This window comes from Hemicordylus capensis, chromosome 3 (genome assembly GCF_027244095.1).
Source record: "Hemicordylus capensis ecotype Gifberg chromosome 3, rHemCap1.1.pri, whole genome shotgun sequence".
Taxonomy (NCBI): Eukaryota; Metazoa; Chordata; class Lepidosauria; order Squamata; family Cordylidae; genus Hemicordylus; species Hemicordylus capensis.
The window spans coordinates 282,954,801-282,968,785 of NC_069659.1; the positions used below are offsets into that span (position 1 = coordinate 282,954,801).

The 13,985-nt window shown below is 40.7% G+C and overlaps 1 protein-coding gene across 7 annotated transcripts in view; it reads left to right on the forward strand.

Annotated features, from left to right (window-relative positions):
• The window catches only part of NT5C2 (5'-nucleotidase, cytosolic II), a 144,951-nt gene that overhangs the window by 94,041 nt on the left and 36,925 nt on the right, over positions 1–13,985 (forward strand). For 6 of the 7 annotated variants that reach the window (XM_053305517.1, XM_053305518.1, XM_053305520.1 and 3 more), the window contains 5 exons: positions 3,919–4,036; positions 6,963–7,058; positions 12,041–12,132; positions 12,329–12,386; positions 12,813–12,906. In XM_053305517.1, the coding sequence (XP_053161492.1) occupies positions 3,919–4,036; positions 6,963–7,058; positions 12,041–12,132; positions 12,329–12,386; positions 12,813–12,906 (458 nt within the window). Of the gene's footprint in view, positions 1–3,918; positions 4,037–6,774; positions 6,865–6,962; positions 7,059–12,040; positions 12,133–12,328; positions 12,387–12,812; positions 12,907–13,985 lie in introns of all 7 variants that reach the window. The other variant, XM_053305521.1, reaches the window with a different exon arrangement.

Here is a 13,985-nt window from a genome sequence, read left to right on the forward strand (position 1 = left end):
TACATAGAAGAGTTGGAACGTCAGATTATCAGTAACATGAGCAACTCAATAATGTAAGGAAGGTCTTATACAGAATGAGGCATAATTGGATAGGCAGTTACATTGTTAAGGAGAAGTAATTCTGGATCACACATGAAACATACATGAGTTACAGGAAATAAAATGTGTTGTTGAGTTGGTGTCAACTCCTGGTGACCACAGAGCACTGTGGTTGTCTTTGGTCGAATACAGGAGAGGTTTACCATTGCCATCTCCCACACAGTATGAGATGATGCCTTTCAGCACCTTCCTATATTGCTGCTGCCCGATATAGGTATTTCCGTAAGAACAGTCCTGCTGGATCAGGCCCAAGGCCCATCTAGTCCAGCATCCTGTTTCACACAGTGGCCCACCAGATGCCTCTGGGAGCCACAGGCAGGAGTTGAGGGCATGCCCTCTCTCCTACTGTTACTCCCCTGAAACTGGTATTCAGATGCATCCTGCCTGTGAGGCTGGAGGTGGCCTATAGTCCTCCGACTAATAGCCAATGATAGACTTCTCCTCCATGAAGTTATCCAAACCCCTCTTAAAGGCATCCAGGTTGTTGGCTGTTACCACATCTTGTGGCAGAGAATTCCACAAGTTGATTGTGCGTTGAAAAAGTACTTCCATTTGTTGGTCCTAGATTTCCAGGCAATCTTATGTATGCAACCATGGCGGCTAGAACAGTATATGTGCAGAAATGGAAAGACAATAAAATGCTGTCAAAAGAAGACTGGTTGATAATTTTGGAATACGCTGAGATGGCAAAACATACAGCACTTATAAGGGATGAAAACTTGGAATGTTTCAAAGAAGATTGGGAACCATTCTTACTTAAGGAACTATTTTTCTAACATGGAGCTTTCAGCAGGGTTTGAAATTTAGTAATAACAGCAGGTTGGGTAGGGTAAAATCGAGTTTGCAATGTGGAGTATATATGTTTTGAATTACTATAACAATGGTTTATATGTATAGCTAACATGAACCGTGCAGACTGGTAAGCGTGAAGTCAATATTTATTTAATTAAATGTAATTGGATTGTTAAGACATTGTAAAAACCAATAAAATTTTAAAATGCAAAAAACTCCATGCATTCTGGAGCGAAGTGACTCTCCTGATTTTCCCTTTCAGCTTTCTTTTCACCATACTCCTCATTTTGGAGAAGTTTTCTCTTCTGAAATTCAAAATGTCTGTGTTAGACTTTCTTGGTAATTCTCTCCCCACTTGTATGCTGAATTTGATCCCACTATGGCCGCTGTTCCCTAAAGGGTCCATGACACTGACATCACGGACCAGGTCCTGGGTGCCACTCAGGATTAAGTCCAAGTTTGCCTTCTCTCTGGTTGTTTCCAAGACAAATTGTTCTAGGGCACAGTCATTCAACATATCTAGAAATTTGAGCTCTCTGTCATTACCTGACTGTGAATTTACCCAGTCTGTGTGTGGGTAATTGAAGTCACCCATTATTACAGCCCTGCCTCTCCTTGAAGCCTCCCTGATTTCCTCCTGCAACTCCCAGTCTCTGTCAGCTTTTTGATCCCAAGGGCAATAGCACGTCCCCAGTAGCACATTCCCTTTCAGGCCTTGTATTGTCACGCACAGGGTTTCTGTGGAGGACTTCAGTCCACCTAGATTTTCTACCCTGTTAGTTTCTATCCCTTCTTTAACATACAGTGCTACTCCACCTCCAAGGCGCACCTCCCTGTCCTTTCTGTAGAGTTTATATCCAGGGATAAGTGTTTCACCATGTTTCTGTTATGTCCACTATATCTATTTCTGTGTTAGGAACCAAGCACTCCAGCTCACCCATCTTGGCTCGGAGGCTTCTGGCATTGGCATATAAGCACCTATATGTTGAATCTCTTATAGTTTGGGAAAGATACCGGCAGGGATTCAAACCAGCAATCTCTATTAGAAGAAGACATATGCAGCTTTGGGTATCACCAATATGCTCATTGCATTCAAGACAGAGGAAAATTAATAGTATTGCTATACTTAGTGCTAGGATAATTTATATCTTACATGGGTCACTATGGCTGGGATTCCAGGAGCTTCTTTAAACATGTCCCAAAGACTTTGATCTGCCCAGTTTTTTTTACAGCATATGCTCATGCAAACTTTCAAGCTGCCTTTGAAAGACTATGCAGGGTTGGAGGGTGCTGCTGTTTATGAAAAATCAAGTCCAAAGTCCCTTTTGGGCACACACAGCTGGTTGCTTGGGTCTTTTGGATCCTGGTCAATATCTTAATGATCTAGTCAAGCGCCATTAGCAATTCATATAATTAAAGGTGTAAAATACAGGACACATGAATAAAAGGCAGAAGGTATTCTGCTACTAAGATAACAGTTAAAGAAAAATGGTTTTTAAAAATGTAACATGTTACGTCAAGATGGTGGAGAACAGTGATTATTGGTGACTGAGAATGGGGCAAAAGGTTACAGGAAGATAGATCTAGGTAAAATATTAAGGACAAAGGGTGCAATGTTTGAAATGAATTATTTAGTGTATTTTCTTTGCACAAAATAATCTGGAATATAACATAATTTAATATTTTGATTCAAGATGGTAACATTACCAAGGTTCTATTAATATGTTAGAAACTAACAGCTGGCCCTCTTAATCCATGGTCTCCTGACTAGAAGTTTGATCTAAGATTAGGCTGCAGCATTACGTTCAGCATTTCAACAGGTTTCGGACTCTCAGTGTGTGTGTGTAGCAGAGATGTGGGTTTCCAGGAAAAATTCCCATTAATTCTTCTTGTTTTTTCTCAGAAGATTTGACTTTGCAAATTTTCTTAATACCCTAAATACAAATACAATTTGTGATGCAATCTGGCATGTTATCTGATCTATATATTTAGTTTAAAAAGTTTTACTTCCCTACATATAATTTTTTCTTGTTTGCAAATCAATAAAACATATATGTATTTTCTCACATACTTCCTAGCAATAATTACTTGAAAAACGATGACTTTGAATTGTGAAGCTTGCCTCATATTACATTGGCATCTATTTATTGTTACTAATGTATGCTATGAAAAATTGACTTTTTAGAAATAAAAATGTTCTATAGAAAAATAAAGCATAAGTGAAATTTCTAGAAAATGTTCTGTTTCTAGAAAATTTCCTACCCCATAATTTTGGTGTGCAGCTGAGAATAAGATGGTGGTGGTGATGCTTTTCGGAATATATTTTCCCTAAACTACAGGCTAATATTTCATGTTAAGTATTCTGCTGCTGAAATATGAACAGCACTTCCATTCTGCAGAGGGCCTCTAGTGTAATGAAACTTCTAAGATCACTACAGATTTGAAAGCCTGATGGCTCAGCAGGTGACTGAACAAGCTGTAAAGACAGAAGAAATTAGCAGAGTTAATGTATACAGGTTGATTATCCCTTATCTGGACTCTTTGGGACCAGAAGTGTTCTGGATTTTGGATTTTTCCGAATTTTGGAATATTTGCATAATGAGATATCTTGGGTATGGGATCCAGAGTGCCAAAACAGACACGAACAGACCAGGCGCCAAACTGAGCAGGGAGTGGAGGAGGGGGCTTTCCCTTTTTCCTCTAGCGCCAAAGCGAGAACATAAAAAGCATTAAAAAGCTTCACAATAAAAACAGAGCCGCAACTAGAGAAAATTACAGACAAAACCCCTATCACTACCAGCCTTCTGAAATAAGTAAGTTTTGACTGCATGTTTAAAAGCAGCAAAACTGGGAATCTGCGAGTGAGCTGAGGAATTTTGTTTTTTGTTTTTGCTACAGCATGGTGTCCGGATTTTGGAGCATTCTGGATTTTGGATGTCCAGATAAGGGATACTCAACCTGTATATTTTCTCTTGCTTAGGGGTGTGTGTGGTAATTCCTAACCTGAATTTTCCCATTTTATCGCAGTATATAAATCCCCAGAATATGAATCCCTTGGATTTGACCTGACAGTTGAACGATTAGTTTCAATTGGATACCCCCAAGAGCTGCTGAGCTTCGTCTATGATCCTACGTTCCCTACCAGGTAAATGAATTTAAACTACCTAAGAATATCCTCTGTACTATTTTAAAGTGATATAGTTTTAGCTAGGTGTTATGCAATTATACGTAAGCGCATTGACTTGCTTCAGACTTTTGCAAATGCAAGAGGATTTGTTGGCAAAGAACATGTTTTGAAAGAGACAAACGAAAAGTGAGAACAAATGAAAAGTGTTTGGGGGTAGTGAACCACAGAACAAGAACACTTAAATGTATAGTCTGGTGATGCCTTTCCCCAGATTTCAAGTTATGTAAAGATGAACTTTAATAAAATACAGGGATGCTAACCATCTTGCATGTAACTACTTGGAGGAAAAATATGCATAGCTATTTTTTGTAGCTCTATAAGAATCTACAGATGCTTTTAGTAGTTTTCTTGTATGTAACAGGATTTCTGTGGATAATTTTTTTCTCCTCCAGCTTTTTGTGCTGTGTCAGAGACTGCTTTTGTGGTCCCCCTGAGTTTTGGGAGCAGCTCACTGGCCAACTGGGGTAGAGCTACTTTCAGAAAGTGGACCTTTGGAAGCCTTGCTGCACACATGGAGTGCTCTGCACATTCCTTTTTGCGTATGGCCAGTGTTTGCAATGGAGGCATTGGTGAAACATGCTGTTTTGTTTAGAAAAGGCTAGAAGAAATGCAAAACTGTTAATGTGTTAAACTTTTTCAACAAAGCATTTTGACTTATTTTTGAGGTGTTAAAATATACACGGAGTAGTTTTTCTGCCATTATCGAAAATAATAATGGAGAAATTGCTCCTAGTGTGAAAGTGAGGTTGTCAAATCTCCACAGTGTATTCTGTAGCAGCATAAAAATAAGCATGTGAATTGGGTATTAGTGGTCAAATGGCAGGGCCAGTTACTTGATTACTGCCCAGTGCTTTTTCCAGTGTGTGTTTTCATGTTTTACTGTGCCACTGCAAAGACTTCTGAAAGAACGTTTGCAGTGGTGCAGTTTAAAAGTGGGCAGGTATTGAAAAATTGTGATTTAGGTTCATTGTGAAACAGTTACACCACTGCTTTGTCATGTGGCAGGCCTGGATGCAGATGCTCCTCTTGGACAAAACCAGGGACCTGCCCTTGTTTCAAATTATAAAGTCTTGTTTCAGACAAGCAGTGTCTGTTTAGCTTTTAAATTTCTTCTGAATGTACTTGGGTTTTTCCTAACCTGAGGGTTTTAACTGATTATAGATACTATATTAGCAGTTGGGATTACTTTGGTTGTCTCCTTCCTGCTCTCTCACATTCAGGGCCAAACTACACATTACAGCAGACAGGTCCATGGGGTTGGGGGTGTTCAAAATAGTCTCCCTGTGTCATCACTCTTTCCCCTTAAAGTGCAATTTTATTTACCTATGATATGTCATCATCGTGTCATGCATTTCCCCAGTGGCAGGTGTGACATGCAGTGAGGGTAGAGAAATGCACTGTATGATATTGTCAGGTCATGGGTAAATGAAAAAAAATTGCACATTGTGGCGAGAGAGGACCAATATGACAAGAAAGAGGAGTGTGTGTGCAACGTCGCTGCCAGTCATCACTGGCAAGATGACTATTTAAGGCCAAGTCAGATACAGTGGTGTCAGTTCTGTGTGTTTAAACATGAAGCTACTCCAGTTATGTGGAAAGGGGCATGGGGTGATAGCTTCAAAGTGAAAGGCATTAAACCCTCCCTTTGCTTACATCCCTGCAGTCCCTCTCCCAAAATGTTTTTCATAGAGATGAGGTGATTGATTGATTGATTGATTGATTGATTTCTATACCGCCCTTCAAAAAATGGCTCAGGGCGGTTTACACAGAGGAATAATAAATAAATAAATAAATAAAGCTGGATCCCTGTCCCCAAAGGGCTCATAATCTAAAAAGAAACATAAGATAGACACCAGCAAAAGTCACTGGAGGTATTGTGCTGGGGGTGAATAGGGCCAGTTACTCTCCCCCTGCTAAATAAAGAGAATCACCACATTAAAAGGTGCTTCTTTGCCAGGTTAGCAGGGGATGATGGAGCTTAGCTGAAGAGAAAAGTAGTTGGAGAAAGAAACTGCAATCAATTCTGTAGTCCTCACCTGACCTTTAACTGTTAAAATCAAATAAACACACTCTTTCCATGTGTTTAGAACAATTCCATGTTTAAACACAAAACTGCTCAAAACATGTACAACTTACTGATTGTTGTTAAGGCACTTCTGAAAAGCTGCCTGGCAGATAAATGGCAGTTAACCCTTTATGAATGGCAGCTAACCTTATGAATGGCAGCTAACACGTATGCAACACTTTGAACACAATAAAGCCCCATATAAACATTATGACTTAAGGGTTAAATCCTTTTGGGTTTAACCCTTAAGTCATAATGTTTATACGGGGCTTTATTGTGTTCAAAGTGTTGCACACGTGTTATCTTAGAAATCTTCCACATCTGTGTAAGCAGCTAGGATGTATAACTGGGTGTTTAGGTGGTGCTTTGATGTTAAACAAGTAAAGTCTGTTTTGTTTAAATGTGGCAAATCTTTGACCTGAGGAGACTTCCCTCAGCTTCAATCTTGTAGTTACTCTCATTGGTCACTGGGGTCAGTGGGAGGTCTAAGTTCTCATTTTTTTGAAAGTTATGCATCTGTCCTGCTGATTGTGTAACTCAGCCTTTCTTTTGAGATAAATGAGCTAATTATAACAGAACAGATCAATTGTACGTTTAAACCAGGCAATGCAGACTATTTTTTCCTCTGCAGCTAAACAAAAGTTCAATGGGACTCTGTCAGCAAAATATCCTGCTTAGGGTCAGATTCTAGTTTGGACAGAACATGATAGAACTGGCTCAGGTATGCCATTCCAACAGACTATCTTTCAAACTCTTGCTGTTTTGTCACTGCTTGGTATTTCTATGCTTATGTCAATCCTTGTGTTTCTATGTTAATAGAGGCCTGGTATTTGATTCTCTTTTTGGAAACCTGTTGAAAGTTGATGCCTATGGGAACATCCTAGTGTGCGCACATGGTTTTAACTTCATGAGAGGGTGAGTACTGTGAATGCAGGCACTCACTTGATAGGCTACAATTCACATAGTATATTCCATTGAACTTGGTAAGACTTATTTCTGAAGAAAGATGTTTAGGTCTGAGCTGCTAATTGTTCTCAGGTATTGCCCTTGCCCTAACACTGCAAGTTATTAGGCCTAGTTTCGTGTCAAATCAAGTTTATTTACGGTCAAATAACAGAATTCAAAACGTATGTACAAACTAGAATTTGTACATACAAATTCTCATCTCAGGAGAGGAGAGCTGGTCTTGTGATAGCAAGCATGACTTGTCCCCATAGCTAAGCAGGGTCTGCCCTGGTTGCATCTGAATGGGAGACTTGATGTGTGAGCACTGCAAGATATTCCCCTCAGGGGATGAAGCCGCTCTGGGAAGAGCAGAAGGTTTCAAGTTCCCTCCCTGGCTTCTCCAAGATAGGGCTGAGAGAGATTCCTGCCTGCAGCCTTGGAGAAGCTGCTGCCAGTCTGTGAAGACAATACTGAGCTAGATAGACCAATGGTCTGACTCAGTATATGGCAGTTTCCTATGTTCCTAAGAATCAACAGTGTTTACAGTAGTTTTGTATAATGTCTCAGCATAAAAAATAAACCCCAAGTTACATGAGCTGATGCCTAACTTTCCTAGCCACCACACAAAACTTTTTGACAGAAAGCAAGTAATTAACATAAAATATGTTTGTATGCCCTGGATAATAGACCAATAGCGGAGCAATAAAACATTGATGAAAATCCCTGTAAAGGGAACAGTAAACAGTAAAGTAAAATGTGAAAAATTGATTCCCAATCTCCAGAATCACACAGTCAATCTCTGTTCTGTAGGAATCCTTCTGAACCTACCTTCCAAATCAGCCGAAGGTAATACAATAAATAGGGCCAATGGGAACATCCTGCAATATTTAGCAGTTGCAAGTTTATCTAAATAACTCGCAGGTTTGTTGTTATAGGGCTGTAGCCCCCCCACCCAACTTCCTTGGAGATTAAAGACCAATCAATTTGTGCCTCCATATCATATATCCGTTGTTTTAGTGCCAATTTCTCACAGATGAATCCCATCTTCAGCAGGACATCTAAGCTAAAGCCATAAAGGCTTAGTTTACAAAAAATTGACGATTTCCAATGGGAGTTAAAACTATCCCTAAGGGTAAGATGAGCAAAGCCTGTAGCAAAGAAATGTAACTTCAGCCAGTAACTTAAAATGGAAAGCCATACCCGGGCCTCCACTCGTGGAATACCAGCTTTCAGCCTCCGGATGATGTTTGGGATCTAGGGGTCTGCAAAATAGATCTGAAAAACTTTGTCTGAACGACCTCTAAAGCTGCAAAATTAGCATGCGTACCCAATTGCGATCCATACAACATCTGAGGGCAGGATTTAGCTAGAAATAATTTAAGTGCTGCTGGAACAAATTGAGCACCCCCCTGATGAAAATAGAATTGAATAGCTGATGATGATTTTCATGCATTTTGAGTGACATACCTCAGATGTGCACTAAGTCTCGTAGAGATTAGGCCTGGTTTTTCCTGTTGCTTTAGGGGAAACCACCATGGGACATTTGTGTGTGGCAGTATAGAAATGTAACAAATAAACAAAAGCTCAATTTTTTTTTACTGTCTTGTTAATCATATTAACTTTGGAAATCTTATTAGTCTTCGAGTTTGGACGAAATACATGTAGCTTTTATTCACCTAGATGATAGGAACAAATTAGACAATATAGATATTGCATGGTTGGCATCTGAGTGTTTAGTTTTTTAAATGGTGCTGTGCCTCCTGTATTCTACCAAAGACAACCACAGGGCTCTGTGGTCACCAGGAATTGACACCGACTCAACGGCACACTTTACCTTTACTGTGATCAGGTCTATGGTTAAGGCAAAGAATTAAAGCTCCCTCTCCAGCCATATTTCGATCCAATTCAGGGCCCCATGTGGCTGCTACTTACATTTTTAAGAAAACAAACATGAGCCCCAATCATGCCATCTTCGTGTTGTATACTTTGGCCTATCAAATAAATATTGAAATATTGCTGAATTATTTATTTATTTAATTTTAATTTTCATTTAACATATTTCTATACCACCCAAAACTTGCATCTCTGGGCAGTTTACAATCAAAATCAATTAAACAATTAAAATCAGTTAAAATCAACATTAAAAGTATTAAAACGATAAATCTAATTAAAAGCCTGAATGATTAAATATGTCTTCAGTGCCTTTTTAAAAGTTGCCAGAGATGGGGAAGATTTATTTCAACAGGGAGCATATTCCAAAGCCTAAGGGCAGCAACAGAGAAGGCTCATCTCCAAGTAGCCGCCAGATGAGCTGGTGGCAACCACAGATGAACCTCTCTGGATGATCTTAACAGGTGGTAGGGCTCATGGTGAAGAAGACGTTCTCTTAAATACCCAGGGCCTAAACTTTTTAGGGCTTTATAGGTAATAACCAGCACCTTGTATTTTGCCTGGAAACGTATTGGCAGCCGGTGTAGTTCTTTCAACCCTGGAGTAATGTGGTCTCTCCTAAATAACCCAGAGACCAACTTGGCTACTACATGCTGTACCAACTACAGTTTTCGGACTTACGTACAAAGGCAGCCCCACATAGATTGCATTGCAGTAGTCAAGTCTGGAGGTTACCAGCATATGTACCACAGTTCTAAGTTCATTCATTTCAAGAAATGGACGCAGCTGGCATATCAGCCGAAGCTGATAGAAAATACCTCTGGCCACTGCTTCAACCTGGCACACCAGGGAGAGGTTTGGATCCAGAAGCACCCCCAGACTGTGTACCTGTTCCTTCAAGGGAGCCTAACCCCATCCAGAACCAGCAGATCAAAATCATCTCCCTGGTTCTGACCTCGCGCAATAAGTAGCTCCGTACTTGTAATAAGTATCTGGATTCAGCCTAAGTTTTCTATCCCTCATCCTGCCCATCATTGCCTCTAGGCAGGCTTAGTGAGGTTATGCCTTCTCCCGATGATGTTGACATGGAGAAATAGATTTGGGTGTCATCAGCATATTGAAAATACCCTGCACCAAATCTCCTGACGATCTCTCCCAGCGGTTTCATGTAGATGTTAAACAACATTCATGTAGATGTTAAACAGTATGGAGCCCTGAGGAACACCATAGGAAAGTTCAGATTTGGAAGAAAAACAGTCTCCAAGAGACACCATCTGAAATCTGCCCATGAGGTAGGAGCAGAACCACTGCAAAGCAGTGCCTCCTACCTCCAATCCCCTCAGAAATTCCTATGGTCAATAGTATTGAAGGCCGCCGAGGGATCCAAGAGGACCAACAGAGTCACACTCCCTCTGTTAATTCCCAATTGGAGATCATCCATCAGACCGACCAAGGCTGTCTCCACCCTATAGCCTGCCCAAAAGCCAGTTTGAAATGGGTCTAGATAATCAGTTCCCTCCAAGACCGCCTGGAGCTGGGAGGCCACCACCTTCTCAATCATCATGCCCGAACATGGAAGGTTGGAGACAGGCCTGTAGTTGCTTAACTCTGAGGGATCCAAGGCAGGCTTTTTCAGAAGTGGTCTAATGATTGCCTCCTTAAGACAAGGAGGCATCCCTCAGAGAAGCATTTATAATCTCTACTAGACCCTCTACAACAGCCTCCCTGCCAGACAAGGATCAAGAGGGCAGGTGGTAGACCACACCAACAAGCAACTTGTTCACATCCTCAGAAGACACAAACTGAAATTGATCCAGGATCATCACATAAGAGGAGCTGCTGGACTCCTTGGTATCAGACTTGGTAACAATTGTGGAGTTTGAATCTAAGTCAGTTTGAATACAAGAGATTTTGTCCACAAAAGACTCATTAAAAACATCACAGTGAGTAATTGTTGGTCGCAGCTACTGATTCGAGGGGTCACAACTCCGCTGGACTGCGCTGACTGCGGACGTGATACAAGCAGAAAAGAATAGCTTCTCTGCCGCATCTTCAAATGTACTCTATATAATAATCTGTCAGATTCGAGTCGAGTCTTTCTCCGCTTGTGCTCTAGTTGTCTACCTCGCCGCTTCAGCCCCTGTAGTTCTTCCATTTACCAAGGGGCCAATTTCGAAGCGGGTCGGAGAGGATGCTTAGGAGCGATCGTGTCCACTGCCCTGGTGAGTTGATTGAGCCAGTGTGGTGCAGTGGTTAGAGTGTTGGACTAGGACCAGGTAGACTCAAGTTCAAATTCCCATTCAGCCATGAAACTCCCTGGGTGACTCTGGGCCAGTCGCATATCTCTCAGATTAACCTACCTCGTAGGGTTGTTGTGAGGACAAACATAACCATGTACACTGCTCTGGGCTCCTTGGAGGAAGAGTGGGATATACGTGCAATAAAAATAAATAAATAAAATTAAATAAACTGTTCCAATTCTCCACCAGAGTGTCGACAGGGTCACTGGCAGAGCCAACACTAAATTCTCCAAGGCTCCTTGGAATCCTATTGGATCCAATAATCTCCTTGGGCGGACCATCCTAATGGCTGCTTGCCCTGCGGAGGTGGAATGTGGTCATGAGTCCAACCTTAACCAGATGGTGGTCCATCCCACCATCTTAAAAAGAATTAATTCTTTTTTTCTGGAATAATCTGTTCATTGTATGGCATATGTAATCATAACAAACCATCCAAATCAAAACAAAATATAATATAGTTTTTAAATTCTTCCAGCTCTTCTGTTGAGATATAATAGAGAGAGTAAACAGGAGCCGAAGGGAGTAGGGTCCTTTCTTTTGGTACATCACATTTGATCTTGGTAGGAAGGGAATGTTACCATATCATAGATGTTTGTTTTGTCTCAATTGCCATTCTTTAATATCAGTATTTTTAGCAGAGGTTGTTTTCCTTTCTTTATAAGTCTTACTGGTCTTTAATAGGAACTTATATAGACATGTAAAGAAGTGGTTATAGTCCAATATCATTAATTAGTATTTTCACTTGCCCCATATATTTTTCAGGCCAGAGATCCGAGAGCAGTATCCTAACAAATTCATCCAGAGGGATGACACTGACAGGTTTTACATTTTAAACACGCTGTTCAACTTACCAGGTGAGACATTAGATGGAAGGGGGTGGGGGAGCGAGTAAACATTGTGCTGTAGAAGTCAGGTGTTATGGCTGTTGATTTCAAAGTGACAATGTTACCATTTTCCCCTGGATTAATTAGATGAGCCACTCTCTGCCTAGTCCTTTATTTTATATATAACCTTGCCTTAATTTTGATATCTGGCTTTGCTTCCTTGCAGAGACCTACTTGTTGGCCTGTCTGATTGATTTTTTTACTAACTGTGACAGGTATTCAAGGTGAGTATGTGTCTTTGGTTATGGCTTGCTAGCATATACCTGTTTTCTTTTTCCAGTGCAAGTATGAAAAGAACAATGCAAATGTTCTATTCTATAGCTTGATGATACTGTCATTTCATAGTAAATGAAAGTATTTAAGGTATTGTTTATGTAGATAAGCTGGTATAAGACCCACTGGTTTATAGGTTCACCATTCACAGGTAAAATGTCACTGACTTGAATGGATGATCATAAGACCATTTAGTTTAGCAAATATTCGTCCAACTTAAGTGGAAATAGGTTTGGGTCTACTTTTCATTCAATCTGTAACTTGTACAGTGTTGCTGTTCCCAGTTGTGCAGTTTTCATACCTCATGTATTATCCTTATTGGTTGCTGCCCTTTTTAATGTGATACTGAGTTGTGTGCTTTGTTCTCTTTCCAACAGTTGTGAAACAGGGTTTAAAGATGGAGACCTCTTCATGTCCTTCAGGAGTATGTTCCAGGATGTGAGAGATGCTGTGGATTGGGTTCATTATAAGGTGATTTGCACTTTGGGGACTTGGAGATTGTTTAATACAGCTTGTTATTCTTAGCTTTTGAATGAATTGTGTGTAATTTGAACAGTGTAACATTTGCCTTGCCATCCATTGAGTAAATATTAAATACTAGCTAAGAGTCATAAGAACAGCCCTGTCCCACCAGATGCCTCCGGGAACCCACAGGCAAGAGGTATGTGCATGTCCTCTCTCCTGCTGTTGCTTCCCTGCAACTGGTATTGAGAGGCATCATGCCTCTGAGGCTGTAGATGGCCCACAGTAGCCATTGACTAGTAGCCATTGATAGACCTGTCCTCCATGAATCTGTCTAAGCCCCTTTTAAAGCCATCCAAGCTGGTGGCCATCACCACATCCCATGGGAAGGAATTCCATAGATTAATTATGTGCTGTATGAAAAAGTATTTCTGCTTGTCAGTCCTAAATTTCCCAACCTTTTGTTTCATGGGGTGACCCCTGGTTCTAATGTTATGAGATAGGGAGAAAAATTTCTGTCTGTCTACCCTCTCCACTCCATGCATAATTTTATACACTTCGATCATGTCTCCCCTTAGTCACCTCTTTTCCAAAGTAAAGAGCTCCAGATGCTGTAGCCTAGCCACATAAGGAAGGTGCTCCAGGACTGGCAAGGAAGGGATTGGTGAAGAGTTATCCCATCTTTGCTCCAGTTCCTTACCTTTCCTCATTATGGGGCAGGTGCTTGCTGTGACCCATCACAGAAGCAACTACCATGGTTTTCACTGTATTATATTTAAACTCTTCTACTCTCCCAAAAGGCAATTTATATACAGTTCCCAGCTGGCCTCCTATATCCAGTTAATTCTCAGGATCAGCACTGCCCCTTAAATTCAGCAACTGAACTGCTTCATGCACCTTCGGACAGTTCTGTTTTGCACTTCAGCTGCACCCTGAAAATATTAAGTTCCTGCATTTGAATGAATGGCATCTTGCCTCTATGTTTGTTTATCCTACATATCATGAATGAATCCTATGGTTCTCTGCCCACATGTTTAGCCTAACCTGAGCCAACCTCTTGACATATGAAACTATACAAATAAATTTCT